Source organism: Hippocampus guttulatus, chromosome 1 (assembly GCF_054856545.1).
Source record: "Hippocampus guttulatus isolate MCC_2025c chromosome 1, RoL_Hgut_1.0, whole genome shotgun sequence".
Classification (NCBI taxonomy): Eukaryota; Metazoa; Chordata; class Actinopteri; order Syngnathiformes; family Syngnathidae; genus Hippocampus; species Hippocampus guttulatus.
In genome coordinates this window covers 12,901,603-12,912,754 of record NC_141261.1, presented here as the reverse complement: position 1 = coordinate 12,912,754, position 11,152 = coordinate 12,901,603, and the positions used below count along the sequence as shown (strand labels likewise).

Genomic DNA, 11,152 nt, shown 5'->3' with positions numbered 1-11,152 from the left:
GACGTCACGAGAGATGGGGCGTTCGAGTGCTCCCGTTTATATGGTAACGGAGTTCTGTTCCTAATTTTATATTATTGTAATTACATACGTTGGCCATCCACTTCTTGGTCAAGTGGGGGTACTGGTAACTATATAATAATATCGACTATAATATCGTATAATAACAATAATAATAATAATAATAAGAAGAATAATAATAATAGCGGTGGACGGTGATAGACTGGTTAGCACGTTTGCCTCACAGAGCAGAGTTGCAGGGTTCGAGGTACTGCCCGAAGACAGCTGGAAGAGGCTCCAGCACGCCCGCGAGGATAAACAGATTAGAAAATGGATGGATAATAATAGGTCGCTGATGGTGTAGTGGTACACTCTTCTGACTTGCGTGGAGGCAGAGCGGGATCGGTTCCCACTGAGTGACGGTGTGAATGTGGGTGGGAATGGTTGTTCGTCTCTGTGTGGACTGCGACTAACTGGCGACCTGTTCGGGGTGTAGTTTGTCTTCCGCCCTAAATTGTTTGTTTGTTTGTTTGTTTGTTTATTGAACATAAAACATATATACAGTAATAGTTTGACAGAAAATAAGGTAGATAAAAAAAGTAAAAAAAAAGAAATCAATCTTCATTCAACACAGTTATTATGTTCAAGGGAGTAGGAAGAAGTAAAAAACTTATCTAGTCCTACCCCGTTATGTGATTGTATCTAATAAATCATTTTTATATCAATCAGAAAAGAAAAAAGTAAGAAGAAAGAAGTCTCCATTAAGGCTCATACTTTACCCTTAACCGTGATATTTTTACAACTTTTGGTTTGTATCGGGATTATATACTTCCACACCCTGACACTCTTGTGTCAATTTTCTCTTGTATTCATAATGGATATTTATATACCTTTCTCTATTTATCAACTTAGTTCTGATTTATCATTATATTTAATGTTTTGAATTTATCATTTTAACTCTGATTGATGTAGGTTGTTTGTACTATTTTTTTGAATTTGTTTTTGAACTCAGCAAGCGATTTACTCATTTTCAGGTCCGTTTCGAGATTATTCCACAGATTAACACCTTTGATAGATACACTTCTTTGCTTGATGTTTGTTCTTGTTTTGAGTTTTTTGAATAAGTTGGTACCTCTTAAATCATAGCTGCTTTCTCGAATTTCGAAAAACTTCTGAATGTTTTGGCAGAGCAGGTTATTGTGTGCTTTGTACATTAATTGGGCGATTTTAAAGTCAACCAGGTCATAAAATGTCATCGTATTTAATTTGATAAATAGTGGATTTGTGGGTTCCGTATATTTTGATCTATTAATAATTCGAATTGCTTTTTTTTGTAGGTTGAGAATAGGGAGTGTGTTTGTTTTGCAGGCATTTCCCCATATTTCCACACAGTAGGTCATATATGGTAATAATGATGAAGTGTATAATGTGTACAAAGATCTCTTATTTAGCACTTCCTTGGTTTTGTAGAGGATCCCTACGGTTTTGGCTATTTTTCTTTTTACGTTATCGATATGTGGCTTCCAACATAGTTTTGAGTCTATTACTAATCCGAGAAACTTGGTTTCATACGCTCTTTCTATCTCAATTGAGTTTACCATAATTTTAGCTTGGTGTTTGATTGGTCTTGTGCCAAAAACAATTAACTTCGATTTTTTCAGGTTAAGTGACAATTTATTTCTGTCGAACCAGTTTTTTAATTTGTTTAATTCGTTTTCTACGGTTGTCAGGAGCTGTTTCAGATTTATTCCAGAACAGTAGAAAGTTGTATCATCAGCAAATAGGACACATTTAAATTGTTTTGAGACCTTGCAGATATCATTTATATATAAGATGAATAGTTTTGGACCAAGCACTGACCCCTGAGGAACTCCGTGAGTGATTTTCAGTTGATTCGTTTTTTTATTGTTGACTTGCACGTACTGATATCTGTTTTCTAAATAACTTTTTATCCATTTATAAGCTACACCTCTAATGCCATATCTTTCTAGTTTTTTCAATAATATACTGTGATCTATTGTGTCAAAAGCTTTTTTTAGATCTAGGAAAACCCCAACAGTAAATTCTTTGTTGTCTATATTAGTGGCTATTGCTTCCACAAACTCCATAACTGCCATTGAGGTGGTCCGTTTTTCCCTGAAGCCATATTGATTCTCACTTAACAGCGCATGCTTTTGTATAAAGCTATCAAGTCTGCGAGAAAATAGTTTTTCTAATATTTTTGAAAATTGTGGTAGTAGTGATATTGGTCTATAATTTGTAAACCGATGTCTTTCTCCACTTTTATAGATTGGAATAACTTTAGCAATTTTCATTTTTGATGGAAAGATACCAGCTTTGAATGACAGGTTGCATATGTGCGTGAAAGGTCGCACTACATATTCTATAATCTGCTTTATTATTGTCATGTCAATATTAAAGCAATCAGTTGACTTTTTCTTTTTAAAAGTTTTTATAATATTTGATACTTCTTCTTGTTTTACAGCAGTAAGGAACATCGTGGAGGAGTTTTTTTCTACATATCTATCTATTTCAAACAAGTTTGTTGGATCAGGAATTTGTTTTGCTAGGTTACTGCCGATGTTGACAAAATACTCATTAAATTCAGTTGCTATTTCTGCAGTTTTTTCCAAAATAGTATTTTTGCCTTTGATAAAATACTCTGGATAATCCATTTTTTTAGGACTATTTCTGATTACTTGGTTAAGTATCTTCCATATTTCTTGTGTGTTACTTTTATTCTGCTCTAATAGTGCATGATAATGATCTCTTTTACTGGTTCTTATAATATTTACTAGTTTATTTTTATAGGTCTTATATTTTTTTTCTGCTTCTTCAGTTCTCAATTTTAAAAACAATTTATATAAATTGTTTTTCTTTTTACATGTGTTTTCTATGCGTTTCGTTATCCATGGCTTACTTGGGTCTTTATACTTTTTGGAGACTTTAGTTAATGGAAAATGTTTATCATATAAGGAGATTATGGTAGATTGAAATACTTCAAACGCTGTATTTGGGTCTTCGTTTGAATAGACCTCGGTCCAGTTTTGTTTTTCTAGGTCTTGCTTAAAGGCGTCGGTGGAGCGTTGGGTTCTTAGTCTTATTTCTGTTATGTGAGTTGTTGACTTAGCTTTTCTATCAAAATAATTATGAAAAACTGCAAAAACAGGTAGGTGGTCACTTATGTCATTAATGAGAAGTCCACTTTCCATTTTATGGTCAATCTTATTTATAAATATGTTATCTATTAATGTGGCCGTGTCAACTGTTATTCTGCTAGGTTTCAGGATTACTGGGAAAAAGCTGTTGCTGTACATAGTATTTATGAAGTCGGTTGTTTTTTTGTGTCCATTTGGGTTTAATAAGTCAATGTTAAAGTCACCACATATTATTCGTGTTTTCTTATCGTTGTTGTAACTGAGCATATCTGTTAGTTTTTTATTGAATGTGTCAATACATGATCCTGGTGTCCTATAGATGCAACTTATGATGATATTTGATGCTTTTTTATTATGTATTTCAATGGGTAGACATTCCATTAGGTTTTCTATTGTGTTTGTCAATCTCTCGATTTTACTGCATTTAAGTGCTTTGTCTACATATATTGCAACCCCCCCTCCTTTTTTGTTTTCCCTATTAGTTGCAAACATTTCATAACCTTCTATTTCCATTTCAGTTGTTTTATCTTCATCAAGCCAAGTTTCTGATATGGCAATTATTTTAAATTTATTGAATTTAGTCAGGTATTCTTTGATTTTTGTTTTTATAGAGACTTCTACTGTTTAAGTGTATTACTGAAAGTGCATTTTCCAATTTTATATTAGTGTTGAATTGTTCATCCAGGTAATAGTCAGAGTTTGTTACCCTTTGTTTGTTCTGGAAGAAGTTGTTGTCTGGGTCCAAATTGTTCTCGGGATCGAATGGCTTATAGTCAATATCTTCAAAGGGTTGGAAGTCCATGTTTTTGGGATGTGAATTTCCCGCTCCCACGCGGTCGTCGTTGGTTCCCTCGCTGTCGTCGCTCGCTCTCTCGCCGTCATCACTGGCTCCCTCGCGGTTGCTGGCTGGACGTCTCCTGGGTCCCTCGTGGTCGCTGGCTCCCTTGCGGTCGTCGCCGACTCCCTCACGCTCGCTGGCTGGCTGCCTCCCGGCTCTCTCACGCGTGCTGGCTGGTTGTCTCCCGGCTCCCTCAGGCTCGCTGTCTCCCGGCTCCCTCGCGGTCACTGGCTCCCCTGCAGATGGGGAAATCAGATGGGATAGGCTCCGGCACCCACGCGACTCTGCACAGGATAAACGGTGTGGAAAAAAAACACAATTTTATAGTGTTCAATTAACTTGCCATGCATGTTTTTTGAATGTGGGGGGGGGGGGGGGGGGACAAGAGTACCCGGTGAAAATCCACGCAGGCGCGGGAAGAACATGCAAACTCCACACAGGAAGGCCGGAGCCCGGTTTTGGATTCACGATTTTAGCACTCTGAGGTGTTTGTGCTAATTATTCTTCCACCTAACCGCTATAATAATTATAAGTAGTAGTAGTAATACCCCCCGCGACCCTAGTGAGGATCAAGCGGTTCGGAAAATGGATGGATGGATAGTAGTAGTAATAGTAGTGGCGGCGGTGGTGTTGGTAAGAGAAATAGTAATTCCCAATTGAGATGACCTCAGTCACATTCAAGTCGTCAGGAAATCATGGACTCAACATTGTAAATCAGGTAATGCCATTCGTCGTTTTAATTAGATCCTTGTTGTAAAGGGGCTTTGTAAAACTTAATCATTCGGATTCATTGGTTACTAAAAAAATAAAAATCAAAACATGGGTGAAGCCATCAGTGCTTCATTGCCCTCACGCCCTGCGGGGAGAAGCTCACAGAAGTACAATGGGAGGGTGAATCAAATTATTTCTACGGAGCCTGAAGGAGGGATGGAAGTGTTCCTTTATTAAATGCAGTGAACGGATTTAACTGCATACAGATTTTAAGCATTGTCGGTGCAAAGTTCGATAAAAAAGATAATACAGGTGTTCAAACACAAGACCGATTTTCAGGAGTAGTAAAGCAAGAGTAAAAACAAACTGCATCTTCCATGACATTTCAGCGATTACCCAATAGCACCCCCTGCTGGTCAATGTAAGTTTGTAACGCGACTTCTTGTTTTTAACGCAACAGCCAAAAACAAATTCATCGCGGAAACACTAAAGTGAAATAGGTAGTCATGTATTTGGAATGACTATTCTCTTCTGCATAAACAGATGAAAATGTCTCCTGCTGGTTTTGTTTATATAGTCCTTCAATAGAATGTGCCAAAGACGCCAATATGATCCCCCACCGGTTCATTTATTAGTCTGTAAACAAAAGAAAAAAATGAAGACAAAGTATTAAAGCGTCATCAACTTTTATTTCAATGCAAAGAAACACTGTTTGGCTGGCAACCCCCCCAAAAGCAATACCACACTGTACAAATTAACAGTATGTTCAAAGAAAGGAGTACCAAAGTCAATATTGTATCGTTACTTTCGGGCATCTGCTTTTGAAGAAATATGGCAACTCGGCGTTGACCTTAAAACTGATTCACTGTCTTCAGTGACCGAGAGAAAAAGCTAAACTCTACTTCTACAGTACACATAAATTAGACAATAATAAATTAAAGCATGTGAAGTACACAAAGTCAACTGAATATGAATCATAGTAAAGGCAGGCTGCCCCGAGGTGCCAGAATGATGCCAAAAACGTAGAACAGTCCCATGAGCAAGTTCAACTTGGCTGTCTTCTGGGGGATTTTGGTGTAGCACCTGCTACGGAACTGCTTCTCCAGGGGGAAGGCCATAGGCAGCGAGAGCAGAGGCAGCGCCATGCTGATGGTGTAGCGCGTGGCCAGGATGCAGAAGAGCACGTAGGGGACGAAGAGCAGCAGGTTGTAGAGCACGTAGGAGAGCGTGGGCCCGATGAGGATGGCCAGCGTGACAATACCCGCCTGCTTGTCCGAGTCCATGTCTCGGGTGTTGTTGCTATGGAGGATGGCCTCTGTGTTGAGGGCCAGTGGGACGGCGTATACAAGCGGCAGGACCGACAGGTAGCCCACCTGCACGGCGTGGGCGAACATGACGGCCAGCGGTCCGAAAGTGATGAGGATGACCACGTCTCCCAGGGCCACATACTTTAAACCAATCCCTGAGGATGGGAAAAAATAAGATGCCATTAGGCCTGCCGCGCACTGAGCCATGCAGCAAGTCATTCAACTTTGCGGTGACGCGCAATGGCCAAAATTCTAAATTCTTGCGAGTATAATAATCAATGGACCATCTGCTCATTTGCGCTACAATAGTTAATCAAATCAGAAGGCTTCGAGCCTTCATTCTGCACGTTTTCCCAAGATTGGTGGTTGGAATGCCAAATGTTAAGATTATAACATTGATAGTGTACACGGCCCACATCTTTTCATGCCCAAATAGTTTTGTACGGTACTGTGTAAAACTAAAATCATCAGTAGTACGTAAAAATGTGTGTTTCAAGTTCAAATTGTTCTGTTAAAAAAATGTTCAACATTTTTTAATCAAATGTATTCTAAAGTAATGACTATCCGTATATTTTTTTTAATCCATCCATCCATTTTATGATCCGCTTTGTCCTCACAAGGGTGGCAGGGCGTGCTGGAGCCTATCCCAGCTGTCTTCGGGCAGTAGGCGGGGGACACCCTGAACTGGTTGCCGGCCAATCGCAGGGCACACACAGACGAACAACCATCCGTGCTCAAATTTTGACAGAAATCACGGATTTGGCTGATCGACGCCACTAAAGAGACATAAGCCACGGACTCAAGGCTGTCTGAAATTCTTGGGCAGCCTGCTACCAAAACAACATCTGCTATCTCGACCTTCCCCTGATGAAAGTATGCATGGAAGCTAGTCCCCCACCATCACCCCCTCCTTCATACACTCCCTTGTATCACCGTCTTCATTGTTTATGTCTTGTGACCTGTTGTAACTGTCATATGCTTATGCAGGAGTTTTTTGCCTAACTCAAACTATCCTCAAAATGAGGATAGTTCGAGCGTGGGTTTTTTTCTCCCCTTCTCCCTCCCTTGTGGTTTCTTTCTGACTTCCGGGTTGAGTGAACGCTGGCGCGTTTGGCTGCCACTGCTCAACCCGTATTGTTTTGTGTTTTTTGTTATTGTAAAGTGTCCTTGGGTGTCTTGAAAGGCGCTTATAAATAAAATGTATTATTATTGTATTGTCTATTACTCCTTGCTACGTCACCCGCATTTCCAGCACACATGGTGGATCTAACTCCGGTAAAGAACCACGCCCCATACCCTGAAATCCAAAACAAAGACAAACGCAAACATTCAATACATAAACAAAATATAAAATACTGTGTGTACCTTTTAATCCAGTTGTAGAAAAATCTAAGATTCTAAAAGTCCACCACACAACACTTAACACTCTCTCGGTCTGTCTCGATATACAACCGACATAAGAGACCCAAACCGCATGTGTTTCCAAATATTCTCGAAATCAATCATTTCACCAAGATCTAACAGAAAACCGCTGCCGTCATGGTTTATATGCAAATAAATACACAATTGTACATTTCTGAAGGTTACACGACCACCAGCGCGCCTGTAAATTTCTAGATTTGAGTATTCTACCGATGATCCCACGGGTTAATTGGACGAAAACGGATTTTGCATGATTAAACTGAATCATGTCTGCATGGGTGGTGCAGGTCTCAAATAGAGTCAACATCCTTACTTACGTTCTACTGGAGCATCTGTGACGTTGACTGTGTATGGTTTTGTACTGTCAACCTTTTTTGGGGTAACCAAATTATTTGCCTTACTGAATCACTACAGCGCCATTTCTGTGCACGTTAATGTGAAGTTAAAGCGAAATGAAGCAAATGTCACACAGGAATAAACAGCTAAAGTTGTTTTGAGTGTCATTGTCATTTGCTGGGTGGTCGTCATATGTGCATAGGAGCACTGCAGTTTAAAATATGAGTGAAAAAAAATACACAGCCATAGATGAATGGGTGATGTACTTACCTCCGGTGTACAAAAAAGAGCTGGAGAGGCCCCCGAAGTAAATCAGGGCGAGATGTTCCAGTTTGAGGGTAGACAGGAAGAAGAGCAATGTGGCACACAAGCACCCCAAAGAGTATAACAAGGCTCCAAACATGACAACGTCCTGGGGCGCCAGGATCTCGTCCACCAGAGTCCTATCATCGCTTTTCTTGTGGTCGATGCCTTTGGAGAAGTCGTAGTAGGTGTTGACCAGGTTGCCGGCACCGTGCACTACCAGCACGGCCACCGCGCACACCATGAGGACGACCAAGTCCACTGATCCCTCCAGCTTATATGCCAGCGCGCTGCCGAGGGCCACCGGTGTGAGCGAGGCACTGAAACTCCACGGCCTGAGCGCCAACACGTAAGCAGCGCACGTGTGCTTGACGTCGGAGGCCACGCGGGCCATTCTGGACACATGGTTGGAATCTGGGATGTGACCTGCTTGCTGCGAGTTAGTGGTCGCTGGGTGCCACAGTTGCCCATTGAGGCCGTTCGATCCGGCTAGAACAAATGTTTCTGCCATGCCGTACTTGTGCTCCTCAGCCATTTCTTCAGCCAGTTATTAATAGAAGCGGTGATGACGCCCGATGTCAAAGTCAGGTGTTCCTTGGAAAAGGACAAACATATTTGTGACACACTCTTCCATTTCATCAACGCACGTTACGTTTGCCAATCAAAGCTACGACCTTGGCTTGAAGCAAGTTAACGCATGTCATGAGCACCAAATAGAACAACCGTTTAGCTGCAATACTTAAAGGGGAAGTCAATAAAAAACATTTCTTCACAGCAAAAGGTTCTATGCAGCCTCTAGTCCAAACGTAGTATTTTGATTAATATGGCGTTTGTGGAGTATGAGTTGAACAGTCTCTAAATCTGAACTGTCGGGTCACAGCAGATGGTGTTCCAGGTAAAGAGACTCAAACAACATAGATTATATTTTTTAAAGTAACAATGATAATTCCAGTGGTTGAAGGTCCAAATCACATCTTTGTTAAACCTACATTTAAGTGAATACACTACAAAGACAAGATGATTAAAGTGGAAACTGATCAGCTTGATTGGTTTTAGCAAATAATCATCAACTCAGAATTTTATGGGTGCAACATGTTCCAAAGAAAAACAAGTGCAGGGTCATGTATGTCATTGTGTTGCATCACTTTTTCTATATTTTTCTACTTCATTGGAATTGGCTTTGTATATTAACACGTAGCATTCCACGAGGACAAAATAACGCATAAAATAAAGCTTTTGTCATATTTTACTTGTGAAAACAATACAAACACTCGATTCATAATGGCACTGGACAATATTTTGGTCGCATATTAGCACTAACGCGAGAGGATTAAAAGACATATTTTAATCAGGACGCCACAATCTGCATTGGCACCAAAATATATACCACACGAGTGTATTAGCAACGTTCACTTTATGTCTAGTTTGGAGGCCAACTAATGAGATTACAGGATTAAAGCTAAGTGGCTAGCCACTAAAAGATGCTAACGTTCAACTCGTCCGGACAGCATGGAAGGGGAAGACGTCACACGGCGCTTCCTTACGGGTTATGGCTTCCCCCGGAGAAGCGAAGAGTCCATTGGGTCACAGGCGGGCATCGCTGGCCACACTCGGAGCCAAGAAGGATAAAAAGCGCGTTCAAATTCTAGGTGTCAATTTAGAGGGGTCTCGTCTTGGTGGCCATTCAACTCGTGAAATTGAAGTCAAGGCAGTCGCCACAGCGATAGTTAATACTGTGCATTACGGTAATCTGCCGCCAGCGAGCGGCGTTGGCCACCTTCAAGATAAAAGTGATCCATTTTATGCATGTACTGTGGTTTGGATTTCAAATAATGCGATAAAATACTTTCTTAGCAGCCAGGCAACGATCCGTTCACCCAGGGAGAATGACAACTCTCTCACCGTTGTGAATTTGTCATAGAAAATAAAGTCTGTGTTAACTCTGCATCAATGACTACAATTTGACGTGATTTAAAAAAAAAACATTCAAACTGAATTTTTGTTATCCCTCAACCAGACCAGGTCTAAGACATATTTGGTGCTATTCTGAGTTTTCATTTTCCCTGGGTGAATTCAACGGTGCCTGACAGCAAATAAATTATTTTATAACTTGTTTTAACATACAAACTAGTGTGACGTCCATGCATTAGTTAAAAACGATTTTATTTTGAAGGTGGTAACGTCACTCAATGATGACACATTACCGTAATCCAGAGAATCAAAAACCGCTGTGGCGGCTGTCTTGATTTCAATTTTGCGAGTGGAGGCTGGCCTGACCGCAGTGCCATACAGCATTCACCCTTATTGCGTCTGACCGGCACCATTTCCTCGGTGACGCGTCCAACCGTCTAAAAGGCTCGACGAGAAACAGTTATTCCGACCTTTTACAATCCCATATACGTACCAGCGTCTGCAATGTAATGATTAATACACCAGTTAACACTACAACACTGAACTAAAATAAAAACAGTTATTTACACCTATTAGGTGTCTAATACATTGTCGCCCCACGATGTTTTGAAATATATAATAAATATATTTCTTCTTCAGTTATAAATTCCTTATTTCTGTTAAAAATGGTGGCTTTATAGTCATCCCTCGCTACATCACGAGTTACTTTTTGCACTCGCACAGTAGTGTTTGTTTGTTATTGTATGTCTTATTTCAGTCACGGATTTAAAAAAAACAGAAAGACCGTTTCTCTCAAGTCAACCTCCTTTGTGGACAACGTGGATGCTTGTGAATCTACACAGACATTAACAAAAAACTATGAGCAACCACGTTGTTTTCTTCTTGATATTGTGACAGGAATTTAACAATGTGATTCCTTTGCAACCTACATCGATGCATCTCTTTTGAAGTCACACGCTACACTAGGGGTCGGCAACCTATGGCCCTGGAGCCACATGCGGCTCTTTCATCCTGATGTTGCGGCTCTTTCATCCTGATGTTGCGGCTCTGCGTCCCCTGGCAAAATGAATTATAAATGTCCGATGGACAACTGATTCAGGGTGTCCCCCGCCTACTGCCCGGAGATGGCTGGGATAGGCTCCAGCACCCCCCGCGACCCTAGTGAGGAT

At 40.6% G+C, this 11,152-nt stretch overlaps 1 protein-coding gene across 1 annotated transcript; it reads right to left on the bottom strand.

The window, feature by feature from the left end:
- Nucleotides 1-5,373: 5,373 nt before the first annotated feature.
- On the bottom strand, nucleotides 5,374-10,355 carry ubiad1 (UbiA prenyltransferase domain containing 1). Its single transcript, XM_086110452.1, has 3 exons — nucleotides 9,617-10,355; nucleotides 8,040-8,666; nucleotides 5,374-6,166 (listed from the first exon to the last, which is right to left on the bottom strand). Exons 2-3 carry the CDS (start codon nucleotides 8,605-8,607, stop codon nucleotides 5,679-5,681), a joined length of 1,056 nt encoding a protein of 351 aa, XP_085966578.1. The 5' UTR covers nucleotides 8,608-8,666; nucleotides 9,617-10,355; the 3' UTR covers nucleotides 5,374-5,678.
- Between the last annotated feature and the right edge of the window lie 797 nt (nucleotides 10,356-11,152).